The sequence below is a fragment of the Cupressus sempervirens genome, chromosome 9 (assembly GCF_028749045.1).
Source record: "Cupressus sempervirens isolate cs-2001-9-10 chromosome 9, ASM2874904v1, whole genome shotgun sequence".
NCBI classification, from domain to species: domain Eukaryota; kingdom Viridiplantae; phylum Streptophyta; class Pinopsida; order Cupressales; family Cupressaceae; genus Cupressus; species Cupressus sempervirens.
In genome coordinates this window covers 216,442,316-216,468,900 of record NC_143126.1, presented here as the reverse complement: position 1 = coordinate 216,468,900, position 26,585 = coordinate 216,442,316, and the positions used below count along the sequence as shown (strand labels likewise).

Below are 26,585 nucleotides of genomic sequence, written 5' to 3'. Positions count from 1 at the left end.
ATTACTCACCATTACATATATCTTAAAAATCTCAATGGCCACCCACTCTATTTTGAAGGAAGCCCCCCTCCATGGGGGCACCGTCTGCAGTGCCTCGAGAATGCACCTCTTTCCAATGCAAATACAATACTCATATATTGCCGGTGCAGAGGGATGCCCTACCCCCTACCCACCCCCTAGGGCCCCCTTTCAGATTATTGCCCGGAAGCCATATATAGATAGGGGCCGTGCCAGGGCAGATTATTGGTTGGGATCCCGCTATAGAATAGCGGGCATTAAGGGGATCGCGGCGGACATGACTGTGTAAGACTTATTACACTGCATACGGGTGCATTTAAGTTGCCCCTTATCCACTGGCCTCCATGGGAACCCAGCCTCAGAGTTTTTTGCTTAATTTTTAGCAGCCATCATAAGTAATATGTTCAAATGAAATCATTAATAATAAATTTTATAGACAAGAAGCAAATAAAAAAGATGAAAACAAATTTGTGAAGCCTATGTGCCATTTCTCTCAACAAGCAATTGTTGTTTATTTTCAGCCCCTTTTTTCCAAATGTTATTTTTTATTTTAAAGTTTATTTTCAATGATACAAGCATGCATACTATCAAAAGTCTTTCAAATTCAAAAATTAACAGGTTTTTCTTTTTTGTATTTATTTTTCTACTTTTTTTATAAATCCACTTTTAAGTTTTTCACCAAATGAATTACAAATCTTTGGGGTTGGCAATTCCCCCTCTGCCCCAAGCCCCCGTAGAGATATCGACTGCTATGTTACACAGTATAAATTTGGTTATACTTTTGCTATACATAGTTTGAATCTTTTGTAGATGTTGTCTGTGGAAGCATTATTGAAGATAGCAACATAATAAAGTTGAAACGCATACTGAAATAATAACAGCAAGTAATAGGACTCCAGGACAAAAAAAAATTGAACATTTTAGAAAGTGTGCTTACTTGCACATATTGTTTTATTTTTTATTAGTATGTGCCTGACAGAAGAGTATAAACAATGTTGGAGGGTGGGCATGCTGGAAAGTGGACCCACACACCACTGAGGAAAGCAAAGGCTTCCTATGTGCTTGATAAGAACCACCCTCCTAAGCAATGTAGAGTCCTGGCAATCTTGATGACCCACAGAAACACGACAATAAAAAGAGGGCAGCCTGCTCTGCTCCCAAAATACGCTCAGATTCATTCAAAATTAAACACAAAGGTATCACCTGTAAAATTATCCCTCTAGATCAATAATATACAAGCACACACTAGTGAACTATACATATTCCCTAGACCACACAATTGTCTTAACCAGGTTTGTTACAACATGCAAAGCATGTCCATGAAAGAATATGGAAAAGGGGAACATAAGAAGCCAAGCCATGCTCCATCTGGCTTAGAGATTTATGTTACTAACAAGGAGAGGTCTCTGTACCATCATGCAGGGCGCAACATACAGTTGCTTTATGGTGCCCTTGGTAAGTTCTGATTGCTTCTCCTGTTGATAGTTCCCATAGCTTTGCAGTCATATCTGAAGATGCTGCAGGGAACATGTTTAACAGGCAAATCCTAAGAGCTTTGGTAAGATTAAGATGGGAAAACAAAAAGACTCATTGAACAAGGTTTCCTCTATAGAGCAGATTTCAAAGAGCAAATACTAACCAGTCACTAGGAAAGCTCCATCAACAGAAAATACACAGTCCCAAACCCAACGTTGATGCCCTGCATCATAAAAGATAAGAAAAACAATGCAAATTAGGTTGGGTACAGTTCCATTTTAATTAAAAATATATATTTTTTACAAAATTAATATCAAGTAAAGAAATCTATGAAAGAAGAAAATTGCAATGCTACTGCTACATCTTGACAACTGCAAAACTGCAACCTGTCAAAGTACGTTCCAAAGTAAAGCCGTCAACATTCCATATTTTTACAGTTTTATCAGATGATGTTGTTGCCAAATACCTGTAAAACAGCAGCTTTTAATTATTAACATGTATCTTCTTAAAGTCTCATTCAAATCATGAGACACAATCTATATATTTTTGGCCCCAATGCACATAATGAAGAAATTGAAATTAGGCTCAAAAATAGAGAACTTTCATGTCAAATATGATAAAGATAGCTAATAAAGAATACAATAAGTTCCATACAGAAAAATGAGCCAGGTTGTAGAGATCCCACAAAGTTTTGAATGGACCTTTTACAATACACATCCACATTGCACAAGAACATGGACATGTTTCTAGCTCATTAGTTTCCTCTGATTGAATGCACCAAATAGAAGACAGGTTTCCAACAACGGCTGAATATTCACAATCTTGAACCCTCACCAACAAAATATTTTGGAGCTTGAATCTTTCACCTACAATTTTATGCCTATTTCAAAATGATATTACTGCCAAGAACGAAGCATGACACATGTTAAGATGTAACAACTGTCCCTCGATAACTAGTATTTTTTGTATATTCAATTCACAACAACTACCAACTTAATCAACTGAGCATCTTTCATCTAGCTTAGAAGTGCCAACTTCATTTCCTTTCCAAACACCATGGTGATAACAACTCTAAACCACTACTTTGCTTACACTCAAAAGTGGTAAGCTGCCATGTTAAGGATCTTCCCTAGGGCCTTTGTATCCCGTTTTTGGAAATTAAAAGCTCAACAATTCTTATGTTCTTCTCTCGTATGAGATTTCTGATGTGTCTTTTAAATCACAACTGTAAGTTAACCTTATGCTTTTAAGTTAGTCCAGTTACTGTACAAAGATATCGTCATAATCTAGTTAAGTTTTGGTTCCATACCAACCATCAGTTGCACAAACACACAAACAACTACATAGAATCAATATCATTCCAAAATCCCTAGACCACACACAATGATTGGCTCAAGCATACACTACTTATACACAAGGTGTCTAACTCATATCCTCAAGTAGAACAGCAAACAGCTCAAGCATACATCACTTAATTCTAGTGCAAACAATCCACACATACATCACATGTTCACATAATGGTAAGGACCAACTGGCAGAAGTGAAATGAATGCAAACTGCCATATGCATCATCTCAATACCTGGTTTGCTGACACAAACCTGTAAGTAGCTATCATCTGAATAAGTAATGTCGGCGCATGTCATACTACATAGTGGGATGCATCCATACCCAATCCAAAACCAGCTATGACAACATATAAGTATCTCATATTACTTGATGTGTTCAGTGGCGAGGGCATAAATATAACAATCTGCCCATATATACGGTTAGTAATAAGATTTCCACAACTCATTGATTGCCCAAGTCATAAAACCACCATATAAGTTTCATATTCAAGAGGTCTTATGGTTTATACCATAGATGGACTACTGGCAGAGTACTATCCCAGTTGCAAAAACTGGCCAAGTTTCCTGGCCTAGCGAGTTTTTATGACTTTTACTGGCACCAAAAACTTGCAGAATTTTTGGCAAGAACTTGCTGAATTTTTGTTAAAAAATCAGTCGTAGTTTTATAACAGCAGTTAAGGCAAAAAAATGGGCCAAATCAGTTTCATTTCTCATTCCTTCACTTTTATTTTTCTGAAAGGGGAAAAGTCTACCAAATAATTGTAAACAGATTTTGATCGATTTGAAGCAGACCTGAGGCGGGTTTTAAGCACATTTGCAGTGGGTTTGGAGTGGAGTTTTTGAAGAGGATGACATCAAATGATTTGAAGAAGTGGACTATGGAGGAAGGCATGGATTTGGTTTCACGCTGGATGACATTGAATTGAATGAGTTGTCACTACTAGTACCAGGAGAAGCTAGAGGCGGAGCTATATCTAGCATTGATGACAAGCCACAAACTGAGTTACACATACCGAGCAAGAAGGCAATCATGGCCAGTGCAGACTTCTAAGATTAGACCCTCTAGTTCTACCTTTCCCTTAGTTTTGATTAGAACTGAGAAGAGGAATATGCAATTGGAATGATGTATTTACTTTTAGTTTTACATAAGTTATTTACTATTTTGCTTCCAGCCATGAGTTTTCATCAAGAGAATGCGATTTTGTACCCACTTTGTGTTTAAATATATCAAGACTAAGCTTGTTTTTGTAATCTCATTTATTGACTCATTGGATGCATCTTCTCATTTAATTTTGCAAAAAAATGCATTTTTAATTAAATTTAAGCACTTTTTTGGGTTGCCGAATTTTCGCTGAAAACTGGCCAAGTATTCCCTGAAATTTTTTTCCAGAACTTGGTGAGTTTTTGGCTTCGGTGAGTTTTCCAACTATGGTTTATACCATAGACCCAAAGCTAGCACCTATATCATAAACCATACGAACTGAACTAATAGCAAGAACAGGAAATCCTACCTTATGCAAAAAACATAAAGGAAATGCACAATTCCTCTAATACACCAAAGCCAATACTGAACTCCTGCAATAGGTGGATCCCAGCATCCATCATCTGCACACTACTGGCTTCCATTCCTTTCATACTACTAGTGAAAATCTATCTAAACCCTTTAAAATCAGGCACACCTTGACATCTATCACTAGCATGCTAGTGGTGAAAGTTGACTAGACCTATGAAAGCAATGGTGCAGGGGCACCCTTGTGCCTATGGATACAATTTTGGGTCTTCTTGTCTTGTTTGCGTTATTTGGTGTAAATAAGGTCCTTTCGGACCATAATGTTCATTTGGGATCATTTGGGAAAGTTTACAGTCAATTGGGTGAAAATTATAAAAGTTGCTAATTTGTTGTCAAAGTTGCATGACAATTTGTTTTACATTGCCATGACAACTTTTCAAATAGTTGTTAAGGAGTTGATTTGGCTCAGCTGGAGATGGGGAACTGTTTGTATAGGCATAAATAGACCATTTCCTCACGACTCAAAAGGTTGGTGAACGTTGGACTCAAATTTTGAATCTTTATGAAGCAATTTTCCATATGTTCTGTTGTAACAGTCCTGTAGGTTCGCATGGTACAGACAGTGTGTGACATTAAGTGACTGAAACAACTTGGAACTGAAAGTGCATTGAATCTACTTTTATTTGGTCTTTGTTTTAATAAATTCCATTGAGTATTGAGAATGTTATGGCCATTTTACCATAAGCAGTCCCATAAGACTATCTTTCTGGAAGTTGCACGCTGTTGCTGCACATTGTACACATTGTATATTCTATATCTTGATCTCGGACCAATTGGGAATGAAAGATCTATGAATCTACGTTTCACCTACATCCATTAAGTTTTGAGGAAGTTATTGAATTTTTAATCTAGACTGGTTAAAACCCTAGGCAGGGTAACCAGTAAATAAGAAAAATGCTTATCACTGATATCCATCAGTAGAAAACTCTAAAACTTGGTAGGATGTCACGTACTATTATGAATTTTAATAATCCAAATTTGCATGGATTGACAAGAAATTTCACACATGTTTCGGTGCAATGAGAAGCCTGATATCTCCATGTATCAGACAGAGGAAACCAGTCAATCAGAAGAATTTGTTTTCTCAGAGGCAAGGGTTCGATTTACTTATAGTTTGGAGTCAAGGAGAGTTTGGGTCCATGATATTGCAGAGAAATCCTTGTATGAGTAACTATCCTAATCTAACCATTTGTCACTGTCTTGGTTTACCACTAACTTATGCTGCAAAATAGTCTCAGTTAAAGTTGTTGATGTTGAAAGCCCAAGGGAACATCCATAAGTCTTTTGCAGGGTTCCCCAAGTCAAGTTAAGAAGGATTGGGTAGATGTACCTTGATTTGGCCTTTGGCCATCAACGAGTGGCAATTCAATTTGGAGAAGCCTTGTGATTGTCAACTTTGGAAAGTGTGGTATTTTTGAGAGCCAACACTTAGGTGGTAGTCATGTGTCTTCAAACCATGATCAGTTTGCCATGATGGTTGACAGTATCCTCATAATGTCGATTCAAATTTTGCATATGCCTCTACCCTCTGCATCAAATTGGTATCAGAGGATAGAAGAGATCAGTTGGTGAAGAGAAGAGATGAGAAAACAAATAAGAGAAAATTAAAACCCAAAGATGCCTCCAAAATTGACTATGGAGAGAATAATTAGGGAAGCTAGAGACACTCTTGCCCCAGAATTGAGAGCCATGAAAGAAGGCCTTGATGCAAGACTCACATCAGTTGAGACCAACCAGGGAAGAGGAGTGGTCCCAGCAGATCTGAGTGACCAAGAAGAAGAAGTGGGTGAGGAAAACACACCACAAGAATAGGAAGAAGAAAGGGATGTACAAGAGTTGACGATGGAGAGATTGCTGAAGGTTGTTAAACATGATAGTTCCAAGATCAAGATGGACCTCCCAACATATTCAGGGGACTTGAATGGAAAACTCCTAAATCGGATAGGCATTTTGATTTTGAAGGGATACCTGAGGGATAGCAAGTTAAGTTGGCAAGGACTAAACTGAAAGATCATGCATCCCTATGGTGGGATTATGTACAAACAGAGAGAAAGAAGAAGGATAAGGCAAAGATTACATCTTAGGATAGAATGGTGGCAAAATTGAGGGGCAAATTCCTACCTAGTCCTTTGCCTCCCATAAGAGATATTAGTCATCACATTGACTTTCTTCCAGTGACTAGCTTACCCAATAATGCAGTCTTCCATTTGACACCACAACAAAATAAAGAGATTAGAAAACAGGTGCAAGAACTCCAAGATAAAGGGTTGATAAGAGACAACCTTTGCCCATGTGCAGTTCCAACTATTACAGCACCCATAAAAGGAGGTGAATGGAGGATGTGTATTGATTCAAGGGCCATTAAAAAGATCACAATCAAAAACCAGTTTCCCATGCCAAGGATAGAAGACTTGATGGATTGCCTAGGAGGAGCATGCCACTTTTCCAAGATAGATCTCAAGAGTGACTACCACCAAATCTGGACCAGACAAGGGGATGAATGGAAGACAATCTTCAAGACAAATAAAGAGCTCTATGAGTGGCTTGTAATGCCCTTCGGCCTCTACAATGTACCTAGCACTTTCACGTGATTGATGAATAAGTCGTGAAACCTTTCATTGGTAAGTTTGTGGTAGTAAAACTTGATGATATTTTAATTTTAAATTCCCACTTGCAGCAATGGAGTTTGAATTTAAGAAGGTTGAATGAATAGAAACTAATTAAATTTGAAGAGATGTGCATTCATGAAGACAAAATTGGTGAATCTTGGTTTTGTGATCACAAAGGGCTCTTTGAAGAAGAATCCAAACAAGGTAGAAGCTATTCTAAGTTTGCCTGCACCCAAATTAGTTGCTAATGTAAGAAGGTTCCATGGTTTAGCAACCTTGGAGCCTTGAAAACCTTCTCAAACGTCTGACTAAACAGTATGCTACTCAGTGGGATTTGAAATTACCCCAAGCAGAGTTTGCCTTCCAGGATTTAATGAACATGAGTGTGGGTAAGAGTCCTTCTGAAATTATTTAAGGTTTGCAGCCAAGAGGGGTATTTGAATTCAGGGATCTCAGTGAGATGGAGAGGATAAGCATTGAAAGTGAACAAATTGTTGTGGCTATGAAGGAGATACATGAACAAGTTAAGGAAAACCTACAAGGGAGTGTGGACAAATATAAGCAACAGGTTGATGCATATAGAAGACAAATTAATTTGAAGGTTGGAGACTTGGTTTGGACCCATCTCAGGAAGTAGAGATTCCCCCAAGGACAGTATTCTAAGTTGCACATGAAGAAGACTGGACCTTGCAGGGTGGTTTGCAGGTTTGGTGTCAATACCTATGAAATTAAATTGCCAAGTGGACTTGGGTATTTCAGCTATTTTTACTGTATCTGATTTATACCCTTGTGAAGGGGATATTGTTGCAGGGAATGGTGCAGGTTCAGATGAAGAATGGATCCAGGACCTTCAACCAAGCAAGCCTTTGGAGTTGGAATGCATTCTTGACAAGAACTCAAGAAGACAAGAAAGAAGACTTATTTCCAATACTTGGTCAAGTGGAAGGGTCATCCCATGGATGATGTGGCAGGGTCTTCCCATGCAAGATGCTTCTTGGAAGACTGAAGATGACATTGGAGAACATGGCTACAGTTGCAGGATCTGTCGTCAAGTGGGACTTGAGTTTTCTTTCCCTTGGGAGTATGGTCCAGGGGCACGCATGTGCTTAAGAGATACAATTTTGGGATTTTTATCTTGTTATGAGTTACCTGATGTGAATAAAGGTTGTTTTGGGCCATTAATGTTCATTTAGGATCATTTGGGAAAGTTTAAAGTCAATTGAGTGAAAATTGTCAATTAAATGACAACTTTTTTTACAATGCCATGACATTTTTCAAAAAAGTTGTTAAAGAGTTGGTTTGGGTCAGTTGGAGATATCGAACTGTTTGTATAAACATAGATAGGCCTTTCCCTCACGACCCAAAAAGTTGGTGAACATTGGAATGAAATTTTAAATCCTTTTGGAGCAATTTTCTATATATTTTTCTGTAGCAGTCCTGTTCATTCTTATGGTACATATTGTACTTTACATCAAATTACCTGAGACAGCTTAGAATTGAAAGAGCATTGAATCTACTTTTACTTGGCCTTTGTTTCATTAAACTCCATTGTGTATTGAGAAGGTTGTGACCATTTTACCATAGGAAGTTCTATTAGACTACTATTTTGGAAGGTGCAGGCTGTTACAGCACGTTGTATGGATTATATATTCCATATCTTGATCTATGAATCTATTTCCTTTTCCTTTTTGTTTCATCCAGATCCATTAAGTTTTTAGGAAGTTATTGAATTTTTAATCTAGACTAGTCAAAACCCTAAGTAGGGTAACCAGCGAATAATAAAAATGCTTATCTTTTCCATTCACTGTTAGAAAACTCTAAAACTTCTCTAGACTGGCATGTAATATCATGTATTTTAATATTCCAAGTTTGCAGGGGTTGACAAGAACGTTCACACATTATGGTGCAATGAGAAGTCTGATACCTCCATGTATCAGACAGAGGATACCAGTCACTCAGAAGAGCTTGTGTTCTCAGAGACAAGGGTTCGATTTACTCAGAGTTTGGCGTCAGCAAGATGTGTGGGGACCCTGTCAAACCAAGTAACATGTTTGGGTACCATGATATTGCAGAGAAAGCCTTGTATGAGTCACTGTCCTAATATAGCTGTTTGTCACAGTTTTAGTTTACCAATAACTTATACTACAAAAATGTGTCTCAGTGAAAGTGGTTGATTTTGTAAGCCCAAGGGACCATCCATAAGTCTTTTGCAGGGTTCCCCAAGCCAAGCAAAGAAGGGTTGGGCAGATGTGCATTGATTTAGCCTTTGGCCATCAATGAGTGTCAATTCAAGTTGGAGAAGCCTTGTGATTGTCAACTTTGGAAAGTGTGGAGTTGTTGAGAGCCAACACTTACATGTTTGTCATGATGTTCCTTCAAACCATGATCAATTTGCCATGATGATTGACATTCTCCTCATAATATCGGTTCTAACCACATTGGTTGTTCATACCTAGGAGCCCAAGTTATGTATCCCAGGACATCTAAAAGGATGACTTGTGTCATCACAAACATTGTATGTTGAAAACTTTGTGTATGCCCCTACCTCTACATCAATTGAGTAGCTGTTCATATCTATAACCTACATGCTATTGGTGAGAGCCAGCTAGCCCTATGAAACTAGGTGGCTTTTGGAATCTATCACCAACATCTTACTAGTGAAAGTCAACTAATCTTATATCAACTACATGTTAGTAGTGAAAGCCCAATAACCTTATGAAATGAGCTAACTCCTTGCATCTATTACCTACATGCTACTAGTGAAATCTGACTGACCCTATTATATGTTTGAATACTTCATCTAGCAAAGCACGCTCTTTGACTCGTGTAAAGCTTATTACTCAACAAGAAATCACCTTTGTTCACACAAACCCATTATGGTATATGGCAAGTTGAGTTCCTTCCACTCTAATCATATTTCCCAAAGGTATAAGATGCCAATATAAATGATAATTATCATACTATGATAACACTAAAAAGTCCTAAGGTTTAGTTATGTGTGTGTGCATAAAGCTCAACGGACATTAATAACCAAGGGTCAAGTTTCATTGTCACCCACTGCATGTCATCAATTAATAACATTACTAGAATCAATCCGCACATGAAAATTATGCTTCCAACAAAATCAATATGAGGTAAGCTTAGTCACATCAAAACACAAGGGAACAAGTAATAAGGCTATTGCCCATATAAATGATAGTTATCATACTCTTGGTAAATACTAACAAGTTCTAAGGCTTAGTTATCCATAAATATATAAAGCTTAACAAACATTATTATCCATTTGTGACATCAAAGGCTTCCAACTGAGGGTCAAGCTCCATTTCTACCCCATTGCATACCTTTAAATATTAATGTAACTAGAATCAATCCACACCCTTAATTACTAACATTACTAGAATAAATCCACACATGGAATTATGCTTCCAAAAAAATCAATGTAATAAAAGCTCAGCAAACCAAAATATAGGGCAATAATTATGCACAACTTTATATAAAATACAACTCATACCAAAAGATAGGATAAAAAGGAAACACTTCTGCTAATACCCTGCCACAAGAAGCATTACTATTCATAATTAGTACATTTGTTTCTAAAATGTGTTATCACTCCCTCATGTGGTTTTCTTAGCAAACTATAATATATCTCATTGTACTATATATATACTAAGATAGAGATTTTAAGTCAAATCGTTGAGGGTATGGGTGAAGAGGAAGACAATAAAGCAATTAGTTTATCCAGTGCCAATTAACCCAACTTGAGGGTGTAGGATAAGACAATGGGGATGAACTCACATTGTCAATTATAAATAATCAGAAATACATGTTATGTAACAAGAATGTTATTGAGGTTGAACAAAATACAATATTATAACAATGGCGAGCGGGAGCGGGGAGAAGGGAGCAAGTGGGAACTTGATTTTGAATTCCTCTGGCGGAAACATGATTGCTTCCTCTGAGTTGGGAGTGTGATCTAAGTCAGCTAGAGATTCCTCTACTGAAACTAGCGACCCTAATGATGGCAGGACCTTGGAGGACCCGGGGGAGCCCAAGCAGATTTTAAAATGGCTTAGCCTATTTGGGGTATGACCTACTGGCAAATCTATCTTCCCGCTAGTTAAGGATATCTCTTCGAAGGATAAAGGTATGTATTCCATTGAAATCCCAAATCAAATCATTGATAAAAACATTTCTTGTATGGATTCGACTCTGGTTGGAAGGTTTCTGGGTGCTAGACCCACATTGAAAATGTGAGGGCCTTTGTCCGTAAGAAATGGAAATTGAAAGGTCACGTGGACATTACAGCAATGGCCAAAGGGTGTCTTTCTTTTTGTTTTTCTTGTGAAGAAGACAAGCGGGATATCCTCTATTGCAGTCCATGGGTTATGGGGAAGCATACCTTGCTGTTATAGAAATGGATCCCAAACTTTTACTCTTTGGAAGATTCATCTATCCAAGCCCCTATTTGGGTTAGGCTGGCTGGCCTCCCACTTGAGTTCTGGGTGGAGGATGTTTTTCAGGGCATTGCCAATACCTTTGGGGAGCTCCTTTCTTTGGATCCTGTGACTGTATCTCGGAGAAGATTGAACTACGCCAGATTTTGTGTTGGAGTTTCTCAAGGTATTGATTTGCTTGAAGTTATCTTGTTAAAATCTAAACTAAGGACCTAGGACCAGTGCATTGAGTATGAATCTATTCCTTTCACATGCTTTCATTGTAAAAAAGCCAGTCACTGGGCCAAGAAATGCCCTTCTTTGAAGGGGAGACCTAAGAAGGTCAAGAAAGTGTGGGTGAGAAAGGCACAGAACGGTATTTCAAAGAACTTAAAGGGAGGAGCGGTGGCTTTGGGTGAGTATGCCCCCCCACAGGATCAGATCAAAAGTTCAGATAGTGGTGTGACCCTGGGTGTGGAGGTTCCTCAACCTAGATCTTTGAGTGAGAGTGCTCCTCGTCAGGAGTACACTAAAAGTATAGATAGTGGTGAGCCCCTGCGTGTGGAGGTTCCTCAACCTAAATTGGATTTAGCTAATCAGCATGACATAGGCTCCCAGGCTTCTGCTCAGGACAATTTGATGAAATCTAATAGTGATTGCTTGGACAAGACCCCAAAAGACAATGAGATCAACCCCAAGGAGGGGGGGGATAGCGACAAAGGGGTGACCCATAAGGATTTAGTTGTGTCTACAGATCACCCGGCCCAAAATGTTGTGTCAGCAGGCATCTTTATTAGAGGTGAAGTTGAGGACCTCCTAACTGTTTCACAAGATGAGGAAGCAGCATGGGGGGAGGAGACTTCAGACACTAACTGGATCCCAGGTGGCAAACCTTCTAAAGGCAGGAAGAAAGCCAACCTTAAAAAGGATGTGGAGACTGCTTCGATCAAAAACAATAATAAGAAAGGGTCCAAATCTGAATCAAAAAAAGGGGACCCTAAAGCTAATAAGGGTAGAGATTGTTGTCCTTCTTCAACGCCCTCTGGGGCTATTCTCAAGAATGGGGATGTTGGTTCCTCCCCTTCCCCAATGGGAAGACCCTCCAATTTGCAGAAAAGAATTGCTGAGGCAAAAAGAGGCATTGCGGATGGTAGTCAAAGGACCATGCTTGAATCAAAACATTTTCATAAATTATGAAGATTATTTCATCGAACATTCGAGGGTTAAATAATCCTCACAAACATGACATTTTGAATAATATGATTAGGGATAATAGGTCGGATATTTTTGTTATTCAGGAAACCAAGATGCTAAAGGATAAGCTGGAAAGCCTTTCAATTTTTAGGGGTGGGAAGATTATAGGAAATGATTCTGAGGGAGCTTCAGGAGGTATCGCAGTGTTCTGGATAAATAGGTGGATTCAAGGGGAGCTTATTTCTCAAAATAGAAACAAGATGAATGTTAGATTTTCTAACTCAAAGGATGGCTTTTCTTGGGTTCTAACTAATGTCTATGCCCCAAATTCCAAGTGGGGAAGAAAGGCTTTGTGGGAAGAAATTCCTAACCAGAGAAAGCTTTTTGCTAATGAAAATTGGATTGTTATGGGGGACTTCAATACCCCTCTAAAAGAAGCTGAAAAATGGGGTGGTAGTCAGACTAATCTAGATAATAGATTAGATTTAATGGCTTTATTGATAGTCATGTACTTCATGATCTTGACTTGCACAGGATTGAGTACACCTGGACTAACAGAAGAACCGAAAAGGATCTCATTTAGGTCAAGTTGGATCGAGCACTTATTAGCAATGATTGGTTCCTAAATTTAAAATATTCTCTCAGTGCTCAAGTCCGTGTGGGATAGGACCATTACCCAATTTTTTTAGTGGCTGATAAGCTTAACTATCAAAGAAATTTCCCTTTTAGATTTGAAAAAATGTGGACTCTTCATCTGGACTTGGAGATCCTCATAAAGGAGTGGTGGGGTATTAATGTGGAAGGTACAGCAATGTTTAAAGTAGCAGCTAAATTGAAAAATGTCAAGAAAAATATAAAAAAATGGAACAAAGACACCTTTGGCAACATCTTTGAGAATAAAAAAAAGATTTTGGAGGAACTAAAGGATATTCAGGATAAGATTTAAATTGATGGTTATGAGGTTGTCTCAAGGGAGGAGGAAAGCGTCAAACTGGTTGACTTTCATGACATTATCACTAAGGAGATGTTTTGGAGGCAGCGCTCTAGAAAGGTTTTTCTGAAGGAAGGTGACCATAATACTAAGTTCTTTTATATGACTACTTTGAAGCATAGGATGGCTAATAGAATCTCAAGACTTAAAATGGAAGAGGGTTTTACTAAAAATGAGGAGGTTATTAAAAGGGAGGCTGTGGAGTTTTTTAGTAACTTGCTTCATGGTGACGCTAATTTGGATTTGGAAAAGTAGAATTTGTTTCTTGATTGCATCCCATCTTGTGTCTCTGAGGATCAGAATAATTTTCTTACTTCTATCCCTTCATCGGATGAGATTTCCAAGGTTGTTTTCTCTTTTGAGGGAGATAAAGCCCCTGGGCCTGATGGATTCCCGTTTTTGTTCTTTCATCAATACTGGAACATAATTGGTTCGGATGTTTGTAATGGGGTTAAGGAATTCTTTGGCTCTAGGAATATTCTTAAAGAAGTGAATGGAACTTTCATTGCTCTTCTCCCGAAGAAGCCGGGAGCAAATAGCTTGGATCAGTTTAGGCCTATCAGCCTGTGTAATTCTTTTTATAAGATTATATCCAAAGTGTTGACCCTTAGAATTCTGCCTCTTCTTCCAGTTGTCATTTCAAGACAGCAAAACGGATTTGTTCTTGGCAGACAGATTTTGGATTCCATTATTACTGTTCATGAAAATATTCACTCCCTTTCGGTGTCCAAGAAAGAAGGGTTTATTCTTAAGCTTGACCTTTCCAAAGCTTATGACAGAGTGAACTGGAACTTCCTTCCCCGAGGTCTTGAAGCGTTTGGGTTTTATAAGAGATTTTGGCCTCTGATCTTCATGTTGGCTTCGTCGGCTTCCTTCTCGGTGCATGTTAATGGATCTCCTACCTCTTTCTTTAAGGCTTCTAGGGGTCTTAGACAAGGAGACCCGATCTCTCCTATTCTCTTCATTCTTTTGGCTGAATGTTTGGGGAGATTTGTGGAAAATATGGTGATGAAGGGGGACTTTGTGGGCCTTAATCCTTCCTCTTCTACTTTGATATGCTCCCATCAACAATTTGTTGATGACTCTATTGTTGTGGGGGAGGCCTCGGTTAGAAATGCTAGGAATATTAAAAAAGCTTTGGTTGACTATGGGAATGCTTCTGGCCAAATCATTAATTGGAGCAAAAGTGAAATACACTTCATTAATGTGAGTGAGGCTAGGCAAAATAAAATCAAAAAGATTATCGATTGTGAGATTGGCTCTCTTCCTGGATCCTATTTGGGGTTACCTCTAGGTTTAAACCCTCCTGATAGCTTTTGGAATTCGTTGATTGATAAAATTCACTTGAAACTTGCTGGTTGGAAAGGTTTCCTCCTTAGCCAGGCTGGAAAGGTAATTGTGTTGAAGTCCATCCTACAAAGTGTTTTGCTTTATGCTTTGAGTGTTTTTAAAATTCCGAGAAAGTTTGCTCTTGCTATTGAGAGAATTCAAAAGATCTTCTTATGGACTGGAACGGAGATTAAAAGAAGATTACCACTCATTGCTTGGGAAAATGTTTGTATGCCCCTTTATAAGGGTGGGCTTGGTTTGAGAACAATTACTACTATGAATGAACTTTTATTGGCAAAATTATTATGGAGATGGCATAAAGAGGAAAGGGAATGGAAGAACATTTGTATTGATAAATACAACAGGGATAACTATGATTTTAATCATTTCCTTAATAGTGATTTGGAACAAGGGGGTCCATGATCTGGAAAAATGCTCAGAAATTTAAAAACATTATAAGGAAAGGGGTTAGATGGAAAGTGGGTTTTTGGGAAGATATTTGGATATCGGACCACCCACTTTGTGATGACTCGTGGTGGAACACTTATATGGAGCAATGTAAGAATCTTATTGGCACTCTGGTGGCCGATTATTGGAAGAATGATATGTGGTTGGATCTTAAAAGGGTGAATGATAACTTGGTTGATCTTAATAAGTGTCTGAATGCTGTCTTTTTAAGTCAAAAGGAGGATGATCTGATTTGGAAGTCTGATCCCAGTGGAATGTTCTCTATATCATCCGCCTATGCTAATTCTTTTGAATTCTATGAAGAACCTTGCTGGGCCAAGGCTTGGGTGGAAGGCTTGATACCTAAAACTAATATCTTCTTTTGGATTCTTTTGCAGAATAAGACATTAACTCTTGACAATTTAATGAAGAGAGGCTTCATCATAATCAATAGGTGTGTTCTCTGCAAGAATGATTGGGAATCGGTCAACCATATCACTTTGCATTGCCCCTTTACCAAAAAGCTTTGGGATAAGGTTTGTAACTTATTGAATTTGGATTGGGTGTTCCCTGCTACTATTCAGCTGTTCTTTACTAGTTGGAAACCTCCTTCCAAGAATGCCCTGATATTAAAACTGTGGGATTTCATTCTTCCTTATCTTTGCTAAGGTATTTGGAAGTAGCGCAATGATAGGATCTTTAGAGAAGTGGAATCCAGTTCACGTCAAGTCTTTTGTAAAATCAAGGCCCTTATAATGAGAATATTAAAACTAATGGTTCGGGACAGCAACCCCTTAATGATTAGGAAGACTGGGTGTTCCATAAATGGAACCTAAGGAGCTTGTGTAAGCATAAACAAGAACCTAATCCAAGGGATAGCGCTAGATGGGACAGCCCTCCGGCGAATTGGTTCAAGATAAACTTTGACGGGGCCTCTAAAGGGAATCCGGGCAATGCTAGGTGTGGAGTTGTTATCCGAAATTCTTATGGTGATAAAGTGGGTTGCATGGCTATTCCTATTGGCAGTCAAACTAATCATGTGGCTGAAGCCTGTGCTGCTCTTCATGGTCTTATTTATGGAAAGAGTTTAAATTTGACGAAGGTTTGGGTGGAAGGAGACTCTCTCAACATCATCAATTGTCTTAATAAAATTACTCAGCCTTCATGGACTATTAGTAATATTATTTCTGAGGCTATTCATATTACCAATTCTTTTGATATATGTATTATTACCCACAATTACAGGGAAGCTAACCGTGTGCTGATTGGGCAGCTAACGTGGCTTGCTCAAGTGAGCATAAAGTTATTTGGGTAATAATGAGCCTTTACCTACTGATGTTAGCCCATTTATTTATTATGATAAATTGAGGTGTAAGCAAAAATGTTTTAATAATGATGATGTTAGAGATTTGTAATTATGTGTTGATCACTCTCAGGGTGTGCTGGGTTATGATTTTTAGAAAGCTGAGCTTTATTTCGCAAGGATTTTGGGTTGTTGTTACCATTTTGTCCTTTGAATGCAGTATTGTTTTTTGTAGCAATGTGTATCGGGTGTTTCAGAGAGAGAAATCCAGTGACACTGAAGGGGGGAGTATGGGAGGAAAAAGGAGAAGAGTGGAACCTGCAAGTTGCAAGGAGTGGATGAAGAAAACGGAGGTGTGGGACATTTTAAGGTGCGGGAATTTCACAAGTTATATGAAAAGACTCAAAGGTAATAATCCTGCCATTACTCAACAATTCATTAAAACTTGGAGGGATGGCTCTATCATGGTTGGAAATCAGCGTATGGAAGTGATTGAAGAGGTGATAGCGGAGGCTACGGGGTTGATATGGTTGGCATCAACTTTTTTCGAGATAGGAAGCTGTCGGACAAGGCCATTGACGAATTTGTGGAGTCGAATTATGAGAGAAGTTGACTGGTGAAAATAGGTAATTCTTATTTCAACACGGCCTTTGTTTCTCGACCTTGGAGATTTGTGTTGTTTGTCATTATGGAGTACCTTACTTTGGATGGTAGGTTTACTAAGCTATATGGGTATCATTTTATGTTAGCTAATCACTTTAGGCATGATGCGAAGATCAATTTCCCCATTTATTTGAGGCAATCTCTGAGCCTCTCCATCCAGGCAATTCAAAATGATCTGAATGGTCCGAATGGAGAACATGTGTGTCATGAGGGCCTAATGGTTCTTGTTATGAATGTGTTAAAATTCAAAAAGGCTATGAAACCCAGGGGCAGCTTGAAGCCTGTGGATTATGACACGGAGGGCGGTCTCCCGGAGAAAGGTTATGACTTGGATACTCAAGATGATGCGGAGGGGGGTAACGAGAGTCTGAAACGAGGTTCTGGGTGTAGTTCTCAGAAGAAGAAGAAGATTGTTGAAGGGAGTGACTCTGAGCGCAAAAGTGATTTTGTGGAGAAATGGTGAGAAATTACTAGCAGAAGAGGAGTGGGGGTAAAGGAAAGGGTTTCAAGGGTCACAATGATGGTAGGGCTTCTACCCCATTTGATGAGGAACCTCTTGCTCACAAAATGGAGAGGAAGCGAAAATCTTTGAGGCTTCAAGGGGAGAAGAGTCAGAATGCTTTGAAGAATGTGGAGCCGGAGAAAGAGGATGAGGGGGATTAGGAGCATAATCCAGATTCTGATGTTAAAACTGAGGGTGTGTTTGATTCTTCCAAAGCTCTGTCAAGAAACCCAAGAACCATTCTGAAGGAGATTGGCATCCTCAAACAACAAATGCACTTTATTGATAAGGAAGTGGAGCAGGTTAGCAAATTGGCCAGAGGAGAGCATACCTTAGGACTACATATTGATCGGCTCTCGAAGGTAATTGGAAATGTTGAAGAGGTTAAAAACCTTATGCACAAGATTCCATAGCTCGAAGTTAAAAATAGGGTGTTGGAGAAGGCTAATAGAGATAATTAGGGGAAGGTTATTAGACTGGAAGCCAAACTAAATAATATTGAAAAGATGATCAAGCAAATGGTAGACAATAATAGCAAATCTCTAAAGGCTATGGCTGATAAAGTGGGCTATCTTCTGAAAAAGTTTGAGCATGACAAAGATCAGGATTCCCCTTTGGTGGTAGAGATCCAGGGTCCTAGTAAACGCACTTGGGCTCACTCTAAGAAGAATGAGGAAGTGAACAAGATGGAAGAGGTGAAGGTCACTGTAGAGAATATACACATTCTGCCAGACCAGGCTGCTGACCTAACAAAGACTATTTAGCTGGTTGGGTGCTGGTCTTTTGTTGTCTTTTGGTTGTCCTTCACAGCTTGGTATCTCCAAGATTACGCGGACCTTGTCTGGTTCCGTCTTCAATCCTTCCGTCTTCAATGCACCATAAACCTACAATTCTTTGGGTTCAATGCCAATCTTTCTCGTCTGCACCTCTCCATGCATTCTCCGAGTGTCGTTATGTGTTTCTCCTCTATGCTAAAAATTGACCAATCCTCTAGGAATGCCTTAAAACTTCCGATAGACATTTTATCAAATATGTGTGAGATAAGCCAGGGCATTGCACAATCCGAACGGCATCCTGTTGTATGCATATACCCCATCTTCCACAATGAATGTCGTTTTTAATTTGTCCTCCTTAGCAATGGATATCTGATTGTACCCCGTGAATCCGTCCATGAATGAATAAATTTCATGCCCCGCTACTTCCTCCAAAATGCTATCCTAAATGGTATTGGAAACGAGTCTTTAATTGTTACGACGTTTAGACATCGGAAGTCCACACATATTCTTATCTGCGTTGTGTCCCTTTTCAAGGATATCATGACCGATGATACCCACTCACTTGTCTGCACTTTAAAAATGATTCCTGCCTCCAGCATCCTATCGATTTCTTCCGTTATCCGTGCTGCATAGTTCTTATTCATTCGGTACTGCCACTTCCATATGGGTACTGCACCTTCGATCAATGGTATCCGGTAGACACATAGCTCCGGTGACACTCTTTTTAAGTCTTTATATGTCCAAGCAAAAACATTCTTGTACTCCATGAATATTTTGAATGTTGCCGCCTTCAACACTGGGTTCCAATCATCTCCTACCAAAATGTTTTTCGGATTTTCCTCATCGCCCAAGTTCATTGTTTTCACTGTAGGCTCTTCGTACTTCGTCAATTTATCTTCACTGAACGTATGGGCTGGTGTTTCATCCATCTGCGCTTCTCCCTCCTTTAGTTCACTGTACTCCTTCAGGAACTCATTTCTTCCTTTTTCTTCCTTGACACCCAACATGTTACAACTGGGAAAGAGTTCATAATCTTCCATCTGCCAATGTAGCAATCCGTTCACCGAGTCTAGGTCGTCATCAGTCGACCCTCCTTCTAATCTCAACACCCCTTCCTCACCTGGTTCCATCCTCTTTTTTCCTTCATCATCACTCTCACCTTCGCCTTCTAAGTCTGATGACGCTACCTCTTCCCCTACCATTTGTGTCTACAAATCAATAATGAATCTTCTACCTCCTCGCTCCATGGATAGGGCGTTCCGTTTCCAATCATGTTTTACCTTTTCTTACACCAACCACCCTCATCCAAGGATGGCATCGTACCCTCTTCTCTTTAGTGGGATGACCACAAAATCTAGTAAAAACAGTTGTGTCCCAATTGTTACCCGCTGTACCAACAAGGTTCCCAATGGTTTCATTCCATGTTGATCTGTCGTGAGTAACTGGAAAGTAGGTGGCCACAGTGTGGGTTGTCCTAGCTTTTTCCAAATATCTTCCAATGCCACGTTCACACCCGATCCTCCGCCTACAATTGTATCCATCAGCACAGTACCCAGAATGCCCATCTCCACTACTGTTGGGTGTCTTCCTATTGTAAGTGCCAGTAGCATCGAGTCTATTGTCGTTGTTCCCTTACTATCCCTTACTTCCTCTGTCACTCTCAAGGACGATGTCATATTCATAATAGCCGTACGCAACTGTGGCATCATGAGAAGATCATTTAGTTTAATAGGCACTTCTGTTTGCATTATTTGCCTCATCATGTTCTGTTCCGCCAAGTTCCTTTTCGAAGTTTTGGCAGTGTCTTTGACTTGTGATTTCTTTGCTTTCATCTACTTTTCTATCTCTGTTCATGCTTTTTGTAACCTCTCCTCTTCTTCAGCATCTGGATATTTCTCTTTCCTCACCTGCTCCCGTGTAACTGCCAATAATTTCTCCTCACACATTTCAATGCTTAATAGATTTACCCCTTTTTTTGGATATTTTGCATCTTTGTGGTCCCCTGGACCACACCATCTGCATAGTAGTTGTGGCATCTCCTTCGTAGTACAGTCCCTAGCGAAGTGGCCCCAAAGATTGCATACTCGGCATTGTATCATCGATTGTCCACTCGCATCGTACTGTATTCGACTCCGGCCTCCGTTGTTATTGTTGTTGTTTCCACCCCTTCCACATCTATTATTATTGCGATATCCCCCCGAAGTTGCATCGTTGCTTGTGTTATTATTGTTGGACGCTTCCTGCATTAGTAACACCTGCTGGTGTCCTTTTGATTTCATGTTAAACGGGCACTCTATTAGGGAATGTCCCGCCACCTGACAGATGTCACAAAATTGTTTCTTCGGGCATGAGCCCTTCGTATGGCCATCCTCTTTACAATCTATGCACCACAGTTCTCCCTTCACTGTGTCCGGATTCTTTTTCAAATTATTAAATTCTTTCATCATTCGAAGCATATCTTTCTGTAGCACTCGCACCTTCTTGTTTGATTCCTCGTCACTACTACTACTTTTAGATGATGAATCGTCTGAATCCGAGGATTTATGCATTTTCTTCTTACTTGTCTTTTGTTCACTTTCTAAATCCATTGCATGACTATACGCGTCGGTGCACGACACCAGTGGTAGAATCTTCATCTTCTTTTTCAAAGCCAGTCGTAGCCCTTCCACAAACCATCATTTTTTCAAACTGTTTGCCGGTTGACTTTCCATCTTCCCAACCAGCTCTTTCAATCATCTGGCATAGGCCCGTACTGTTTCATTCTTCCCTTGCTTAGTACTATATATCTCTGCTACTATTTCATTATTGTCCCGAAGTAATCTGAATTCTACTATGAACTTTTTTTTTAACATTCGCCCATATAGTCAATTTCTAAGGGTCGGCGTCAGAAAACCAGTCAATTACCACACCCCACAGGGTTGCTGGGAACTGTCTAACCCAATCGTCCTCATCTGTCATGCCATTTGCCGTCCATATGGTTTCACACGTTTTGCAATGTCAGATCGGATCTGTTATACCATCACTGTTAAACTTGGGTAATTTTTCTTTGGGACCTGCCATTGTTACTTTCTTTTGATTCTTAGGTACTTGCTGAGCGCCCGAGCTGTTTTGAGCACCCATGCTATTCTGCACACCCGCGCTGCTCCAGATAACAGCCTTGCTTCCAACAACCGCGTTGCCTAGTGAAAGGTCTTCTTCAAGTGAAGTTGTTCGATTCTCCACCTGTATCCGTTCGTCTGGTGTATCAGGAACGAAGAGTTCACTCCACGCTTGTGCTCCCTCGGCACTTCGAACCGTGCGAGTTGCTTCCCTTCCGTTCAGACACTCACCCCTTGGCGTATACAGGTTAAGGAACTCCTCCTTTGTTTCTTCCACCAAATTTAATCGTTGTTGAGTCTCCTCCAGCAATTCCTTAGCACTCCTCAGTCTACTAGGTGAGTGCACTCCCTCAGTTTGTGCCTCTTCACCCCTTCGGTACCTATTGGCAATCTGCTGAAGCTTCTGCCTGCTGTGCTAAAATTAAAACTTCTTGTGTTGTACGTATTTCATCTTTGTCTTTTACCGTGTTCCTATCTTTGTTAAGCAAATTCGGCATTACTCTTCATCACATTCCTTCATTCCAGGTTCGTCTGGCAACGGCGCCAAATGTTTATCGTACAGGATAAAGAAACTTAACACATGTAGTATAGCACGATACAACACAGCGCAAATACTTTATTCATATATGCACTCAATGATTACAATCTGAATACAATGATTACAATGATGATTCCAAAGTCCATCTCGGACGGTGTACATATACCTTTCCGGAGGGGTGACTCAAGCGTCACGCGCCCGTTCGGATACTATTCTACCTGTCGGCTACAATATAGATTTTACCTACAACATCCAAAACTTTCAAAGTAGATGCACAGGTTAGGGTTGGTCTGGACACATATTTCGGAGATTAGTTGATAATGAGCACCTTCGAGACCTAATACTTAAATAACAGAGCTATAAGAAGGTTGATGGGTCATTGTTGATTGTGAACGTAGGAGAGACAACTTGCAAACAGGTAATAAAGAACATGTGTTGAATTTTATTACACCATTTATTTCGCTCATTAAGTTTATTAGAATCTTTACCACATTATAAATGATCTTTTTTATCCTTACAAATTTATAGTGGGAACATAATGGTGTCACAACAACTAATCTTCAAAAGTTTGCCATCCATATACTATCACAACCTTGTAATGCTTCTAGTTGGGAGCACAACTAGAATGTTTTTAGGCCATTCACAGAAAAAGGCGCAATAGGTTGACACAAAAGTGCTTAATTGACCTTGGATTGTATAAAAAGAAGGTGAGAGCAAAAGCTACACATGAAGCACTTAATTTGGATGGCGTTGATCCATATTCGACAAATTGGGTTGTTCCTCTTGATGGTGATGTCATGCATTTCTTGACTGATGATCATCTGAGTTGGAGATGGAGGAAGAAGACTGGAATGCAGAAGTGGCAGCATGTGAGGACAAACATGAGCATGGTCATCCATCAAAGGATTTTGTCAAGGTACCTATCACTATGGATGAGGCACCTGATGAGGATGTTGCAACTACTTCGGCACCGCCCACCCAGCAACAACAATCTCTTTTGAGTTTTAGTCGTAGACGCAATTTATGATTTCTAATTTTCATTGATAATAAAACTTGAACTTAATACATATTCAGATGTTGTAGATGTCAAGACTTTATTATGTATTGAACTCAATTTTATTCAAATGTTGCACTTATTTTTTGGTATATGACTCTATGCTAATTTGCTAAATGAATTACTATGTATTTAACTCAAAACTTTGATTTATATATGATGGAAATCTGAAATCAGTATATGTTCTACAAATTTAGTGTATATATATGCTTTTTGAAGAATATTTTAAGAAATCATATATTTCCAAATGTTCAATAAAAGTGCTGATTTTTTCACCGAGTGTTAGGTGAGTCCAAGTTTTAAAAAATAATTGGATCAGCCGAGTTATTGTCGAGCTTGAGTTTTTCAACTATGGGTGCAAATGAATGTGATAATGATAGATCAATGTATCTCAATGCAGTATATGCTAAAAGGTCTCCTAGGCCCAATGTACCTTGTAATGCATTCCTTATCACAAGCTCTGAGAAGTTGTCATAAACCTCAAACAATGAAACTGGATAACAACCTGATATTCTGCTATGCTTGGTGAACAAGTGGAAATGAATATATGCCTCTTTGGTGATCAAAATCTTGTCCGATATGGGTCTGTCATTGAAGTATCCCCCAGATAAGAGAGAAAAGTGCAAACAAAAAAAACATTTGGTTCATGCATGATTGTTCTTGTTCTTATTCCCTGAGATGCTTCTGCATCGCTGTGACTTACACTGTAGCTTAAACTTGTAAGGCATTGTTTCAAACACAATCTACCAAATTACAGGAAACAGAAATTTCAATACAGTGGCAGACAATTTGGTCACTGTTCGACCAGTTCTTTCTATAACACCAAACCCTCGGCATTTCAGAGATAGATATTGGAGAAAGATTGTCTCAGATAATTGAATTTGAATAATAGAGACAGCATATCATTCAATACCAACATTTCTGGTGATTCATCCCTTCCAAGAGAACAAGCAAACATTTGTAGTTCCCAGGACAGGTGAGACAGAATTGTTCCCCAATATTCAATTTTCATCAGCAGTGAAAACTAACTGCAAGTGGAAAAGCTTTTTGAAGAAATACAATTTGCCTGATTGAGCAGATTCTGTTCTGCTTTTCTATTGCCAAGCTTGAGATTAAGTAATGCTGAGTTGTTGAATCTGGTACTAGGTCCATTATCACTCATGGAGCAACTGATTGCAGCAATATCCAGATTTCAAAGATGGAAGCGGTTTTTTAAGGTCTGGAAACTTGTGTTCCTAACTCTTACAATGTAATCTTGTATATAATAATTATCATTTATGTTTACTACAATTTAATTAATAGATGGAACATTCGTAAATATTCTAGAAAAAAAAAACATGATTTCCCAATAAATGGGTCTCAAGAATGAGAGAAGAATGCAGGGAAAGGAGCTTACCGATGATGTTCACAAAATTCTGGTGAAAGAAGACATTTCAGAATATAACTGTCATGTGCTTGCAGTTTATGCAATGGCTCAAAGTTTGTCATTGTCTGCAGCATATTATATCTATTTGTTAGAAAAACACAAATGTTGAATATGGCCACTTGAAATAGAGTGCAATCATATGTTCAGACCTTAATTACATTTAACCGATACTTTTCTTCCTGGAATAACCGTTCACAAATATCTTAAAAAGTAAGAAAAGAAAGGATGTGAATGACCTGAGTTCCACGTAACAACCTCCAAACATAGCATGTTCCATGATTATTTGCAGCTACAACTAAACTCCCATCATACATCACTGTCAATGATCGTACAGCTGTATCTACCTCTGGGACCTGAATTATAAATTTAAAATATTAATTTCAATCACTGAAGGGCAGATAGATGTGCCCTGGAGCCTCATGCAAAAGCTAACTATAGGTTCACCTTTCATAACCTACCTAAAACAATCAAAACAAATTGAGATAGTCAATATAAGGACATGTGTATTTGCAATTATTGTAACTTACCAATTCACAACTGCAAGAATTGGCAGTCAGATCCCACACCCGGATGTTTCCATTTTGATCACCAGATATCAATTCTGTCTGAAGAACAGATGGATTATTTCACATCAACATGAATATTTTCCCAATTTGTAAGTTAATTATCAAAACAATCAAATACCTCTTGATACTATTTACACGATAAGGTGAGGCATATTTGCATGCACTTGTATCTACTATCTCCAAGTAAATACAGTCATGCAGAAATTGTCATCAAATTCCCAGACAAGAATGAGAGATTTCACTAATACTTATATTGATCAACATTACAGAGTTTCTTGAGAGCATGCAAGCCACAGCAGCAGGTAAACTCAAACTTCTTATCATAATTATTGTTAAAAAAACGTTAAATATTGAAACAACATGGCTTAGTTATTGGTAATACATTATCAAAATTATCATTTTATTTCATGTTTAGAATTCTATTGAAGGTCGCCTGTCAATTTCGTCTGGCAATTTATTAGTGGTCACTAAAACACACCTGATTTGGATGTAAGACAACTGTATTCACGGCAGCTCGACTTTCATATTCTCTCTGGCAACCTGGAGCTCTGAACATGACATGAAATTGAGCAAATTAGAAGCAGAGTACATTATGATGGCAAAAAAGATCTGTGGCCAGAACTTAGAAATAGTCTTCCTCAAAAACAAAACCTATGTTGTCAAACTGAACCTAAACATGTTAACTACAGCCAGTAATTATAAGGACAAAAATATAGAACTTGAAAATAAATCTGCAGATATTTTTCCTGTTTAAGAGTACTTGTAAAAACAACACAAATGTTATCATCTCTAGTGTCACCAGTAAATAGAACAGCCAATCTCTTCACTGAGCAACCCTAGCATGCAGAAGCCACCTACTCCCCCATTACAATTCCAGAAATGCATTCTTTATTTCAAGGGACTCTTTAAAAATGATAACAATGGCTTCTTATAATGCGAAAGACAGGAGGATAGAAAAGGAAGCTTGCTGGCAGTAACTTTCCCTGATTGAGAAATCACCCTGAATCTGTGACTGATTTATCAATCATCTTCAATCTATTTAGTTAAAGCTGCACAATAAAACCTAACCATGCTTCTGCCACTCAAGGCAAAGTGTGATGGTTATATTGTCGCAATGCTGTTATGGCAGCCAACCCTGCGAGGCCATTGTGATCACAGGGTATTGTGCCCTCACTGATCCATTTTGCTCACCGGCTAAGACCTTGCCATTGATGTTGCTAACGTTCATGCCAAATGACATTGTGC

General features: G+C 38.9%; 1 protein-coding gene across 1 annotated transcript in view; it reads right to left on the bottom strand.

Annotated features, from left to right (window-relative positions):
• Window positions 1-936: 936 nt before the first annotated feature.
• Window positions 937-26,585, bottom strand: part of LST8-1 (Transducin/WD40 repeat-like superfamily protein) — a 77,552-nt gene continuing 51,903 nt past the window's right edge. The window contains exons 4-10 of the mRNA XM_089799643.1: window positions 25,819-25,888; window positions 25,302-25,379; window positions 25,011-25,127; window positions 24,745-24,839; window positions 1,881-1,960; window positions 1,658-1,717; window positions 937-1,535 (exon numbers count right to left, since the gene is read on the bottom strand). Of these exons, the coding sequence (XP_089655769.1) occupies window positions 1,408-1,535; window positions 1,658-1,717; window positions 1,881-1,960; window positions 24,745-24,839; window positions 25,011-25,127; window positions 25,302-25,379; window positions 25,819-25,888 (628 nt within the window). The 3' untranslated portion in view covers window positions 937-1,407. The remainder of the gene's footprint in view (window positions 1,536-1,657; window positions 1,718-1,880; window positions 1,961-24,744; window positions 24,840-25,010; window positions 25,128-25,301; window positions 25,380-25,818; window positions 25,889-26,585) is intronic.